The 14,703-nt window shown below is 40.4% G+C and overlaps 1 protein-coding gene across 5 annotated transcripts in view; it reads left to right on the top strand.

The window, feature by feature from the left end:
• The window catches only part of TP73 (tumor protein p73), a gene marked incomplete at its 5' end in the record, with an annotated part of 321,522 nt that overhangs the window by 33,928 nt on the left and 272,891 nt on the right, over positions 1 to 14,703 (top strand). For 4 of the 5 annotated variants that reach the window (XM_082273309.1, XM_082273308.1, XM_082273307.1 and 1 more), the window contains one exon: positions 10,487 to 10,551. The exons of the other annotated variant lie outside the window; for it this stretch is intronic. In XM_082273309.1, coding sequence (XP_082129435.1) covers positions 10,487 to 10,551 — 65 coding nt within the window. Of the gene's footprint in view, positions 1 to 10,486; positions 10,552 to 14,703 lie in introns of those variants that run through there. 5 annotated transcript variants of the gene reach the window in all.

Below are 14,703 nucleotides of genomic sequence, written 5' to 3'. Positions count from 1 at the left end.
CAAAATCAGTACGAACCCAATTGGAGCGCTCCTGTTCTCGGAGGAAGGAGGACGCCACCTCAAGACCTCGAGTATGAGGTATTGAGGAATAGAGTGCCTCAATGTCAATTGCTACCAGCAATGACTGTGAGGGCACAACCATCCCTTCAACAACTTTGAGTAGTTCTACCGTGTCTTTTAAGTAGGATGGTAAACTGGCCACCAATGGGCGCAGTTGACTGTCAACATACCGGCTTGCCATTTCCGATATGCTGCCAATACCAGATACAATTGGACGTCCTGGTGGTGGGACGGTTTTCTTATGGATCTTGGGGATGGAGTAAAATGTAGGCGTAATCGGCCATTTAACCAATAAATATTCAAATAACTCTTTGTCAATCACATTGTTGTAAGCAGCATTAGAAATTAAGGCATGAAACTCAGCATTTTTTGTGGTGATCAATGTCTCAGACACCCTAGAATACCACTCCTCATTGGAGAGGATGGCCATACACATATCAATATATTGATCACGATCCATGACGACCACATTGCCACCCTTGTCCGAGGGTTTGATGACAATGTGGTCGTCATGGATATATATATATTATTATTATTATATATATATATTTTTTTTTTTTTTTTTAATTTTCGGTCTTATTTTGTTAATGGCGCAAAAAAAAAAAAAAAAAGGGGATGTGATCATATCCCAGAATATATATATATATATATATATATATTTATTATTATTATTATTCTTATTATTTATTTATTTATTTTAAATTGACGGTCTTATTTTGTTAATAGCGCAAAAAAAAAAAATGCGGATGTGATCAAATCCCACCTGCTAGAAGGCTATGCTGACTTTGGACTTCATAAAACACAGTGGACCATATTGGCCTAAATTGATGAAGAAATTAGATTTTTTTTTTTTTTTTGGATATGTTTTATAGCAGAATATATATATTATTATTATTATTATTATTATTATTATTATATATATTTTTTTTTTTTTAAATTTTCGGTCTTATTTTGTTAATGGCGCAAAAAAAAAAAAAAAAGGGGATGTGATCAAATCCCAGAATATATATATATATATATATATATATATATATATATATATATATATATTTATTATTATTATTATTCTTATTATTTATTTATTTATTTTAAATTGACGGTCTTATTTTGTTAATGGCGCAAAAAAAAAAAAAAATGCGGATGTGATCAAATCCCACCTGCTAGAAGGCTACGCTGGCTTTGGACTTCATAAAACACAGTGGACCATATTGGCCTAAATTGATGAAGAAATTCAATTTTTTTATTTGTTTTTTTTATTGGATATGTTTTATAGCAGAATATATATATATATTTATTATTATTATTTATTTATTTATTTTAAATTGATGGTCTTATTTTGTTAATGGCGCAAAAAAAAAAAAAAAAAAAAATGGGGATGTGATCAAATCCCACCTGCTAGAAGGCTATGCTGGCTTTGGACTTCATAAAACACAGTGGACCATATTGGCCTAAATTGATGAAGAAATTAGATTTTTTTTTTTATTGGATATGTTTTATAGCAGAATATATATATATATATATATATATATATATATATATATATATATATATATATATATATATATATATATATATATATATATATATATATATTATTATTATATTTTTTATTTATTTTTTTTTTTTAATTTTCGGTCTTATTTTGTTAATGGCGCGAAAAAAAAAAATGCGGATGTGATCAAATCCCACCTGCTAGAAGGCTATGCTGACTTTGGACTTCATAAAACACAGTGGACCAAAGGCTGCTGTTAGAAATCATGGGGCCCCATACAGCCCACCTGAATATATCAGCACAATACTTTCACAAAAAATACACTAAAATCATTATTAGCAGACACAAACATAACAGAGAACCTGTGTGAATTAGCCCTTTTTTAAATTGTTTTTTTATACTTTTTTTTTATATTAAAATAAAAATTCAAATTTTTTTTTAAATGCTAAAAAAAATTTAAAATGATTAATTGCAATGTTTATTTTATATTTTTTACAATTCCTTATTTTTCTACAGGACAGGGAAGCCTGCAGCACTGTGGTGGAGGGGGGGGGGGGCACTACAGTAAATAGGGGGCACACAGGGAGGAGGGGGGGGATCAGAAGCAGGCAGAACACGGATGGGGGATCAGTGTCTGAGAAGCAATTTACAGGATGCCCTGTGTCTGTGTCTCTCCCTGCAGCAGCTGAAAGCTGGCAGGATGGGGAGGAGAAACTGGCTTTCAGCTGCTGCAGAAAGCCGCACAGGGCATCCTTCTGGGCCCCTCTGCTCGACTGCACTGCTGTTGGGGTCCCCCCTGTGTGCCCGGGCCCCCCTACGGCAGGACTGGTGGTCTCTTTCTATCAGCGGCCCTGCAGTGGACCAACACCAGCAGAGGACATGGCTCCCGAAATCCTCACTGACTGTGGGAACTTCACACTGGACCTCATGTAACTTGGATTCTGTGTCTCTCTACTCCTCCTCCAGACTCTGGGACCTCGATTTCCAAATGAAATGCAAAATTTTCCACAGTCAGTGATGATTTGGGGAGCCATGTCATCTGCTGGTGTTGGTCCACTGTGTTTTATCAAGTCCAAAGTCAGTGCAGCCCTCTACCGGGAAATTCTAGAGCACTTCATGCTTCCCTCTGCTGACCAGCTTTATGGAGATGATGATTTCATTTTCCAGCAGGATTTGGCACCGCCCACACTGCCAAAACTACAAATACCTGGTCACATGATCATGGTATCACTGTGGTATCGCTGTTGTATCACTGCCATTTGCGGATGGACATTTTATGCATACTAGCAAAATATGCAATTGCCTTAGACCGCATTCACACTAGTCCGACTTGGACCGCGACTTGTCAGCCTGACAAGTCGCGGTCCTCACGCTCCCATTGTGTAGTACAGGACCCGTTCTAATAGGAGCGACACAAGTCGCTCCGACTTAGAAAAAGGTTCCTGTACTACTTCGGGGCGACCTGGAGGCGACTTGCATAGACATTCATTATATGAAGTCTGTGCAAGTTGCACCGAAGTCACGCTGCATGCGACTTCATAGGTCGCCCCCTAAGTCGGAGCGACGTAGTGTGAACCGAGCCTTACAGATGTTTTGTTTTTTCTTTTTCTTTTTTTGTTTTTCAAACAGCCGCGCTTTACTACCGCTTTAAGGACCAGTTCATGCCATAGAAACGCAGTGCGGATGATTTTTTGCATGCGCGTTTTTTAAGTGTTTTTGATACATTCCAGTGCATTTTTACTGCGTGTTTTTTGCATTTCGGTGCATTTTTTCCCCTCTTTTTTCTTCACCTTAAAGGGTAACTTCACTTTCATGGGGGAAAAAAATAGCAAATAAAGAAAAAAACAATATAGCGTATACCAGCCTTTTTTAACCAGGGTGTCCAGGCACCCTGGGGTGCCTTGAGGTTTCTTCAGGGGTTCCTTGGCAAAATGCCTAAAAATTGCCCAAGTGCATTTTCTTTGGAAGAATAAATCGCCTCTAACGTTGGGTGTCCTACTTGTGTGAATGTTGCTACATTATGTAAAATGATTAGAACAGTTTTTACATTTTAGAATGGTGTGTCTTGAGACTGTCCAAAATTTTTAAAGGGTGCCTTGACTGAAAAAAAGGTTGAGAAACACTGGCGTATACAATTGTGACACAAATCATATTGTAATTGAATGTTATTAAAAATGACCTTTCCTTTTCAATCTGCAGCTGTTGTAATTTTCTGAAAATGCAATATGGCCGCCTGGAGCTGTTCTGTGCACAGAATGTATACTGACCACACCCCCCAGAATGTATACTGACCACACCCCCATACTAGCCCATTATGCCTTTGTCTTGCAGGTGTTTTTTTTTTTTTCCCAAGGGTTTACAACCGCTTTAATCAGAGAAAGCCCTGTATAATATAAGGTGTTCTGTGAATGGGGGGAAATCAAGCTAGTGACCCCCTGTGGTCAGTATGAGGTGGGGTAGCCACTCGGCACAAAATATGGAAGGTGGTGGTGATAATTGTAGTAACACCGACTACTACAGTGATTTATAGCTTCCACAGCAGTCCCTTAGGGATAAAATTTACACACATATTGGTCCAAGCCGGAACAGTGCAACTATGCCATTGAGATCATATCTGGAGTTTAGCTTTAAATTTTACTGCATCAGCCCTGACTGTTTTCACTTAGTTCCCTCAAAAAAAGTTCCACAAATACCTGTGACCCTACATATTGCTTGGGGGCCCCCTCTCATGTTACCGCAGTCCTGTAAGGTGGATACCGCAGTCTCATTAGAGGGTGCAGGCTGGGGATGAGTCCGTCCCAGATCAAGGCACACTGCAGAGCTAAAGAGAAGTCCCAGTCACTGCACACCTCACGTGACCAAATAGTTAACAAGTAAAAGCAGCCTCAGCTTTCTCCATCAAGGCCATGCCCCCAACGTGTTACGCCCTAAGGCTTAATAATGGAGGACACAAATACCTGTTGATCCTGTCAGTGAAGTTTACCTAAAGCAATTTCCCGTGATGGGGTGGCAACAATACTGCACTGCTCTAGATCTCAGAGCAGAGTTGCCTTCCACATGTAGTGGGAGGAGATATTATAGAGGGTGTGGCTATCAGCATTGTCATTGCTGAATCGGAAGCTTGTAACTTGTCAATCAGCCCCTGGTGACACCTAGTCCTGCCCACTGATCTCTTGATCAGCAACACTCCTTCTGTTGATGAAACCCTCCCACTTTGAGTTTCCTGAGAGGGGGAGCGTGTGAGACATAACTTCAGCTTGTTCTATTAGGCTGGGATTCACACTGTGTGTGGAGTGGCTCGCCAGAGGGGGTCGGGTGCGTACTTGTTCACCATTTCAGGTCCGAATTTTTGGCTGATTTCGGACCAGAGTACGCACAGGACCCTTCTGCAAATTGCTCTGTAGCCGTCCCGAAGCTGTGTGAACTGGCCCCATTGAGAGAAGGTCACAGCCTCCTGACGTGAATTGGATGCGGGGACAGAGGCGCACCTAGGGTCTCCAGCGCCCTTGGCGAGGAGCTGTATCGGCACCCCCCCCCCTTCCTTAATATCTCCAGCCCCCTTGCCAACCTCCCCCCTTCCTCAATATCCTCCCCCCCTGCCAACCTCCCTCTTCCTCAATATCTCCAGCCCCCTTGCCAACCTCCCTCTTTCTCAATATCCCCCCCCCCCCGCCAACCTCCCCCTTCCTCAATATTTCCAGCCCCCTTGCAAACCTCCCCCTTTACTCAATATACCCTCCCACCCTTCATGAAATCTACCTACCTATGCAATCCTCACGCAGCACTCACAGAGCCAGCTGTCCAATAAATGGCTATCCTCATTTGCCTCCCTCCCTGCCGTTTTGCCTGTCATGGCGCACTCTGTGTCATGCTGAGCGCCGGATAGTCACGCGACACCCGGCGCTCCTAAGCAGACCGCGAGAGGGAGGTGCTCCCCCTGTGTACTGTATGTGCGGTTGCTTGATGGAGCGGCACGCTGCCTGGGGGCGCAGGCTGAGCAGAGGGCACAAAAATCACTGCTAACACTTGCAATTGATTTTTGCGCCACCCCTTCGGCCTGTGCCCCTGGCAGGCGCCGGTCTCGCCAATCCCTTGGTACGCCCCTGTGCGGAGAAATACACATCCAATTCGCACCAGTGTAAACCCAGCCTCAAGCTTTGACAAAATAAACCTGAAAGCTGATTGGTTTCTATGCAGATCTGCCCCAGATTTTGCACTCTCCAGTTTTAGTATATCAACCCCACAGTGTGCATTCGGGAAAACGCAGCTGCCTGGCTGTCAGATTGGAGCAAGAGGCTGTTTTCATGCAGCTGCTGCATCAGAACAGACATGAATGGGACTGTCTGCAAGTAGATGCAATGATCACCTGTGCAGATGTATGCCCAAGTAAAGCAAGCCATACAGAAGCCTTTAGTTGTACTTTAAATCTGGCCAATAGCATGCATGGCCAATTCTCTTGAAAACCTACCCGACTTTGTGCCTGAGATAGGTCATATTTTCTGAATTTGGTATGCAAGACTAGCATAGGAGCTTCTCATTTATCTCAGAGGGGCCCATCTGCACCAGAACGCTGTGCATGCATTTTCATACTCTGAGGCGCAATTATGTTAGACGGCCCATCTAAATGAATGGGCTGCAGATCACACTGTGGGATGTAGTAGTGCACCTTCTTATATATATTGAAAGCACTGCAATGCTTTAGGCTGGGTTCACGCCATTGGAGGTGCAGCCAAGCACACGCACTTTTTTGCATGGGTCCACGTGTCGCCAGGGCTTTTTTTCAGCAGGAACGTGGGGTAACACAGTTCCGGCACCTCCAGCACTGAATGTATGTAAAAGAAAGGGGTGTGGGGTGTGCTAGAGGGTCTATTGATGATGCTGGCTGCTGGGGGATTTCTTGTCACTGGTGGGGATCTATTTTTGTGTGAGGGTCTATTGTTGCTTGTGGGTCTTATGTTGCTGGCAGGTCTATTGCTGCTGGAGGATCTATTGATGGTGGCTGCTGGGAGATCTGTTATTGCTGCTGGAGGATCTATTGATGGTGGCTGCTGGGGGGTTCTAATGTCGCTGCGGTGGATCTTTTGTTGCTGGGTGTGGTGTTTTGATGTGGGGGGGGGGTCTATTGTTGTGTGGGGGAACTATTATTGCTGGGGTGGGGGTCTTTTGTCGTGGGATGGATCTATTATTGCTAGGGGGGTCTGTTGCTGGGGGGGGGGGGGCAATGTTCCTGGCTGCAGAGGATCTAGGTTACTGCTTTTCTTGCTCCTATTACCAAACTCCATACAAATTATTGAGCACCACAAAGTGATACTTGGTTCTGTATTCTCTAAAAGGGGCGGTACTGGGAGGTGGGTTGGGGCTGAAACTAGGGGACAGTGCTCAGAAGTGGGTAGGGGGCAGAGACAAGGGGTGACTCAGAAGGGGGAGTTCCTGCACCTATTCTCTGAGAAAAAATGCTCTGCGTGTGCATTTAGGGCAACCCGATAACACAACAAAAAACGTGCCAAAAATTGCACTGCACCAGATTCCGTGATACAGCGATACCATGCGTTTTGGCTCCCACGACTGCATGCATTTGTAAGATGTGTGGGGGGTGCCATTAGGCATTACATATCTTTTTGTGCATTGCAGGAAAATGTGTGAACAAAGCCTAAGATAAACTTAATGCACTCCTGCAACACAGTACAGCTCTGAATCATGATTTGACCCTTAGAAAATTAAATTTTTGGCTCCCATAGGCATTCACAGTCTATTGCATTAGGGTGTGCACCCCAAAGCTCAAACACATATGCATGTGTGGGCTTTTGTATATATACACTGAAGGTGTCAATAGAGCAGTGGAGGTGTCAGTAGTTTTTATTATTTTATTTTTTCAATTTTTTTTTTTTTTTGTATTCATTTTTTACTAATTTCTTTTTCAGAGCCCCATTAGGAGGCTTTGTTGAAACATCAGGGGTCTAAACAAGGGAAATAAGGGTGTGCCCAGGCACATCTCTGGCACACCCTGTGTGCACGCCTATGTTGGCTTCATAGGTACAATTTATGTCAAACAGAATGACAAAAGGACAATGGGGAATCAGATCACATTTTCCAGCTTGATGTTCAAATACTTTAGTTATCTACAACCTTTCTATCACCATAACTATGTCAAAGCCTCCTGTGATAATAACACAGCATATAATTACCATTATTAACACACACTGTAGTATGGCACATATTATACAGATTATTTTTATTGAATACATAAAAGCATAAACAAACAGATCATTTTTTTTTATAAACAAGGATTCAATATTTTTTTCCTCATCTGTGAAGAACCAAATCAGTACCGTGCGATATTGTAATCAGAAAAGATGTCAATATAAAATATTATATAACCTATCATAATGTAAAATACAATAATCCGCTATTCCCATTTAGAGAGCTGAAACGTTTTGAATATAAAAAAAATAATAAAATGTTATGATCAGCATGAATGTAAACAGTTTGTTATACTTCAATAATAATATTACACCTGCCTTAGTAATGTTTATAATGCACAATCAATGCTAACAGAAATATGCAATTGATCACTGTCAGATTGTAAATATTGCAATGCTAATACAATTTTTAAATAAACAATACAAGTTTAACATATATTAAGTAATTGAAATCTAAAAGAATAAAAAAAAACACATATATATATATATATATATATATATATATATATATATATATATATATATATATAATATATATCCATCCTGTATAATATTATTAATACCAGTAATAACAAAAATCGTAGATCATAATACTCACAGATGTAATAATAATATTCCAGGTTGACAGATTGTTTACATTCACACCGATCATGTAACATATTTTTTGATTGTTTATTTTCAAAGGGTTTCAAATCTCTATGGGGGGGGGGGGGGGGGGTAGCAGATTATTATATTATATTTTATGACAAGTTATAATAAAAATGTATATGAGATAAAGAAAACATCGATCACAACCTGTTCTACAGACAGCTCCACCATTCCTGGTATTGCAGTTGAGCGGTGATCAATAAGTGTGCAAAATGTATTACAGCAAATGCAGTTATTTGTTTAATTAAAATTATCATAATATGGGTAATAGTTTATATCTGCACAGTCAATGCTAACAGAAAATTTGGAACTAATAATGTGTAGTCTGTATGTAATAATAATATTATTTAGGGTAACATCGTATATAATCCGAACTATTTTCTCTGATGAGTCAGCCTTGTCACATTTGGTATTCATGTATCGGGTTTGTTTACCAACAACCAAAAAAATCTGCAGGATGATTCAATCCTTCACCAAAATAATAAACAAAATAGTGCAAAATAAACAAATGTTTCCGGTTTGCCTACCAAACAAAAACACATTCCCTAAACAAAAAATAAATAAAAACTGTACACCAGTTGACGCTTTCCTCTCCACACCCTACTTTTTTTTTTATGTGACAATGATATTTAAAAAAATATATCTATATCTATGTATAGATATTATATAAATTGAAATATTATTATATATATATATATATATATATATATATATATATATATATATATATATAAATACAATTAAATTTATATAATATATATATACATAGATATAAATATATATTTATAAAAAATATCATTATGTCGCATAAAAAAAAGTAGGGTGTGGAGAGGAAAGATCTTTCCTCTCCACACCTTACTTTTTTATGTGACATAATGATATTTTTATAAGTGTGTGTGTGTGTGTGTATGTGTATATATATATATATATATATATATATATATATATATATATATATATATATATATATATATATATATAAATTTATATAAATATATATATTTTTTAAAAAAATATCATTATGTCACATAAAAAGTAGGGTGTGGAGAAGATTATATATATATATATATATATATATATATATATATATATTATATTAAATATATCATTTATATTATATAATAATGTGTTTTCTGAGCATTTTCATATTAGGTTGCTACAAGTAATAATGCGAAGCATTTCCTTTCATCACCGATATAATAGTTAAATATAATAAATTATATATATATATATATATATATATATATATATATAATAGTATAATAAATAATATATTTATATAGTAAGAAGATTAAATATATTAAAAATATAATACAATATATAAAAAATATATATTTATAAAAATATATAAAATATAGATGATAAAGAATATAAAAGCTGTAAGAATGAGGTCCCCCAGCTCCTGGCTGCAGTCCAGGGTTTCAGGACCAACAGGTAGCTGCACAGGTGCGCCCCATGAGATTATGTTCAGCACAATGTGGGGGGTCTTGCAGCAAAATAAAGAACATTCTGACCACGTTGCAGATATAAATTCCTTCTGGTGGAAAGAAATAATAAATAAAAGAAGTAAGAATTGATACATGGTGAAGTGGATACATTTCCAGGAGAGTGGATACATGAGAATAGTTGATTCTTGGTTGGAGTCCCTGCAGATGAGGACGGTGCAGTCAGCTCAGTCCCTGGTCCCTGGTGCAATGAAAGTCCCTGACCCCCCCAGCCTGGATTTAGGAAAGTGAAGCCCGGTTAGTTTCCCGCCTGGTTTGGCCATGGAGGCGCCCAATGCCTCCCTCCTCCTCCTCCTCCTCCTGGCACCTCTGACACCTCCAGTCCCTGCTCTCAGCCCTGTAATCTGAGCAATCCCCCCTCCCTCCATTCACCTCCTAGCCGGCACATCGCTCCCAGCCCCAGACAGGTGTCACCCTCCTGGATCCAGGCTGCCGGCCAGGGAGGGGTTAAGGGGAAGGTTTCTTTTCACTACAAGCCAAGTTTGAGTAGAAGCGGTCCTGGATTAGGCTGAGCCTGGGACTGCTGAGGGCGAGAGGGACCGATCAGAGCTCTGGACTGGGGACCCCACCAAGCCACTTTCATGCCAGTGACACCAATCATACAGAGAACAGTGCAGGGCACCATCCGGACAGACTGGGATCTCAGGTAAGTGTCTCCAATAGTTATTAGTCTGTGCAATGTTTCTGTATGGCATGCAGCTGTCATACAGTTTATGATGGGGGGGGGGGTCTGCCCCCCCACACAGGAGCTCCAACCATGGAAATATATGGGCTGATCAGACTTCGGCTGCTGGTGAGTATATGTCTGTACTGGTTTTCAGGGTCACATCCCAGTTTGTGTGCTGGGAGGTCTGTGAGATGGACAAGTTGCTGAGATTGGGGGGGGGGGGGGGGGGGTTGTTCAAGGTGCAGAAATTGTATAACAGTGCAGAAGAGGAAGCAGATCTTTCCATGTAGGTTAGTGTCCTGATATTTGGAATCATAGGAGGGGGTTCCATTGGTGCTGACAGATTTGCTGGTTTATTTAGTTTCATGATGACAATAGCATACTGGGGGAGATTTACTAAAACTGGGGAGTGCAAAATCTGCTGCAGCTCTGCTCCATAACCAATCAGCTTCCAGCTTTTATTGCCAAAGCTTCATTGAACATGCTGAAGTTAGAAGCTGATTGGCTACTGCACCAGATTGTGCACTCTCCAGTTTTAGTAAATCACTGGTCTGTTCACAAACATTTTTATTATAGTTTGATTTGGTTTTAGTGGCATTGTGTGACTCTTAAAACATATACTGCTGTATAAAACACAGTCTGTGATTTGGATCAGTTAATACTTAGGCGCATACATATATATATATATATATATATATATATATATATATATATATATATATATATATATATATATATATATATATATATATATATATATATATTTATTTTCCAGAACATATCCTATTTTCCATAACATCCCCTTCCCCATCTGTTAAATCCCTTTTGGGGTTTATTTGTGTGTGTGTGTGTGTATATGTATATATATATATATATATATATATATATATATATATATATATATAATTATTGTTATTTTTTTTAAGATTTAGGGCTCATTCACACCACAACACATCCATTAACACGTGTTGTATTGCTTTTTTTTTTTTTTTTTATTTAATACATTGGCATGCATTTTAAATGCATTGTGTTTTTGTTTTGTCTGGCTTGCATTGCAGTTATGTGCATTTGTGTGCATTTTAGGGTTAATTCACACCACAACGCATGCGTTAACACATACACATTGTGATGCATTTTTTTCTAACCCATAATGCAATGGCTTGCGTTTTACATGCATTTGTTGCATTCGTGTTTTCCATTTTTTTTTTGTTTTCATTTGGCTTGTAGTGTGTTGCAATTATGCACATTTGCGTGCATTTTAATGCATTGCACTGAAAAAAAAAAGCAGTGCACACTGTACTTGCACTGGGCAAATGCAATGCAGCACATTGCACTGGTATGAACTGCATTCATAGGGAGCCTTTATTTTATTTATTTTTTGGTGTTATGAATGCGCTCACAAATGCACATCTGCTATAATTGAACCCTGAACGTGTTGCACTGCGCTGAAATGTAGTGCATGCTGTACTTTTTTTCCAGCAAATGCAACGCAACGTGCTGGGGTTAACTGTTAATCCAATTGCTAAGCTTTTTTCGTGTGCATTTTTTTTTTTTTTTTTAAGGGTCCAGCATGCTGCATATCTGTTTTTTTTTTTTTTTGTTTGCAAAGATACATTCATGCATGCAAACATGCATGAATGGGTACAAAAGAGGAAAGAAAATAAATTGAAATAAAGAAAATGATTAAAAAAATGTTGTCATACTTGTGACATGCAGTAGCTTATAGCAACCAATAAGAAAACAGGAACTTGATTTTATGGCATCTGTCAGTGTCCCTATTAATGTAACAATATAACACTGAATCTAGTTTTGGCCCCCGCCGTGTTGAATAATGGAGAATCTAGACCTTTACTCCTATGCTACGTTAATGCATGCAAAAACAAGGGCATCATTCTCACTAGATCACTGTGTTCTGTATGGCAGGCAAAGTGGTTCTTTGCTTGCTTTTGTGTCAAAACAGCCTTCCCAGAGCGATATGTAATGGTGCGTCTTGACTATTTGTGACATGCCGCAACTTTGGATGCCTTGATCTGCAGCTGCAATGAAATATCAAACTTCAAAATCCCATCAAAATATGTTTGAATCACAAAGTAAAGGTGTGATAAATTGCTGCAATGTTGTATGTGTTCCTCATGTGTCTGGTGTGAGTGAGCCCTTTAGGGGCCCAATCAGCTCTGAGGATAGTGGTAATGTGCAGTAACGCATGGCAATGCATGTACCACTGTGCCGGGTATTTTGAACGTCACCCCAAGGCATTCATTTAGTGCAGTGCACCAAAAGTATGGTAACACACTTGGGTCTCTTTTAGGGCCCATTCACACATCTACTACGTGTTTTTTCCTTGCACATATGCATGCATGCATTTGGTGTGCATTCACATTAAGTTGATGGGCGTTTACATGCAGTTGACGCACGTCTGCATTTGTCCTGTGAGATCACTTCCTTCTTCCTTTCCCTGGGCTTCTATGTGCACAGGGATGTGCCGCCGTGCAGAAAAATGCAGCATGCTGTACTTTTCTTTTCCCCACTGAACTGCATTAGTGTGAAATAGGATAGCATGGATTTTGGACTGTCTATGAAGTTAGAATGCAGTCAAAAATGCATGCAACTGCACCTGGTGTAAATGAGCCCTTAGACAGACAACAACACATTTTTCAGAGGGTGATAAAGCAGAAGATGGCAGGCATTCAAAAGGTGATCCTGCCATCACTTAACCACTTCACTCCCCCGATTTAGCCGAAAGACGGCTGCAGCGTGGGCATAAAATGCAGAGACAGCTGATCACGTGATGTAAACAGAAGCCGGTCAGAAAAAAATAAAGCCGAACACCATCTTCTGTAAGAGGGATATCAGTTCCACACTGTCCCCACCAGTACTGCTAACCAGTGAGTGCCATCTACTAGTGCCCATCAGTACTGCTAATCAGTGCCCACCAGTACCACCTACTAGTGCCCATCAGTACTGCTAATCAGTGCCACCTACTAGTGCCCATCAGTACTGCTAATCAGTGCCACCTACTAGTGCCCATCAGTACTGCTAATCAGTGCCCATCAGTACCACCTACTAGTGCCCATCAGTACTGCTAATCGGTGCCACCTACTAGTGCCCATCAGTACTGCTAATCGGTGCCACCTACTAGTGCCCATCAGTACTGCTAATCGGTGCCACCTACTAGTGCCCATCAGTACTGCTAATCAGTGCCCATCGGTGTCACCTCTCAGTTCCCGGTGTCATGTGACTCGTTAGTCTTACAAGGTCTCAGTTGTGAATGGGGAGCAGGTGTGTTTAAATTTGGTGTTATCGCTCTCACTCTCTCATACTGGTCACTGGAAGTTCAACATGGCATCTCATGGCAAAGAACTCTCAGAGGATCTAAAAAAAAGAATTGTTGCTCTGCATAAAGATGGTCTAGGCTATAAGAAGATTGCCAAGACCCTGAAACTGAGTTTCAGCACGGTAGCCAAGACCATACAGTGGTTTAACAGGACAGGTTCCACTCAGAACAGGCCTCCCCATGGTCGAACAAAGAAGTTGAGTGCACGTGCTCAGCGTCATATCCAGAGGTTGTCTTTGGGAAATAGACATATGAGTGCTGCCAGCATTGCTGCAGAGGTTGAAGGGGTGGGGGGTCAGCCTGTCAGTGCTCAGACCATACGCCGCACAATGCATCAAATTGGTCTGCATGGCTGTCGTCCAAGAAGGAAGCCTCTTCTAAAGATGATGCACAAGAAAGCCTGCAAACAGTTTGCTGAAGACAAGCAGACTAAGGACATGGATTACTGGAACCATCTCCTGTGGCCTGATGAGACCAAGATGAACTTATTTGGTTCAGATGGTGTCAAGCCTGTGTGGCAGCAATCAGGTGAGGAGTACAAAGACAAGTGTGTCTTACCTACAGTCAAGCATGGTGGTGGGGGTGTCATGGTCTGGGGCTGCATGAGTGCTGCCGGCACTGGGGAGCTACAGTTCATTAAGGGACCCATGAATGCCAACATGTACTGTGACATACTGAAGCAGAGCATGATCCCCTCCCTTTGGAGACTGGGCCACAGGGCAGTATTCCAACATGATAACGACCCCAAAAAACACCTCCAAGATGACCACTGCCTTGCTAAAGAAGCTGAGGGTAAA

Source organism: Pelophylax lessonae (assembly GCF_965119305.1).
Source record: "Pelophylax lessonae genome assembly, chromosome: 12".
In the NCBI taxonomy this organism is placed as follows: domain Eukaryota; kingdom Metazoa; phylum Chordata; class Amphibia; order Anura; family Ranidae; genus Pelophylax; species Pelophylax lessonae.
This window is presented reverse-complemented; position numbering and strand designations above follow the sequence as displayed.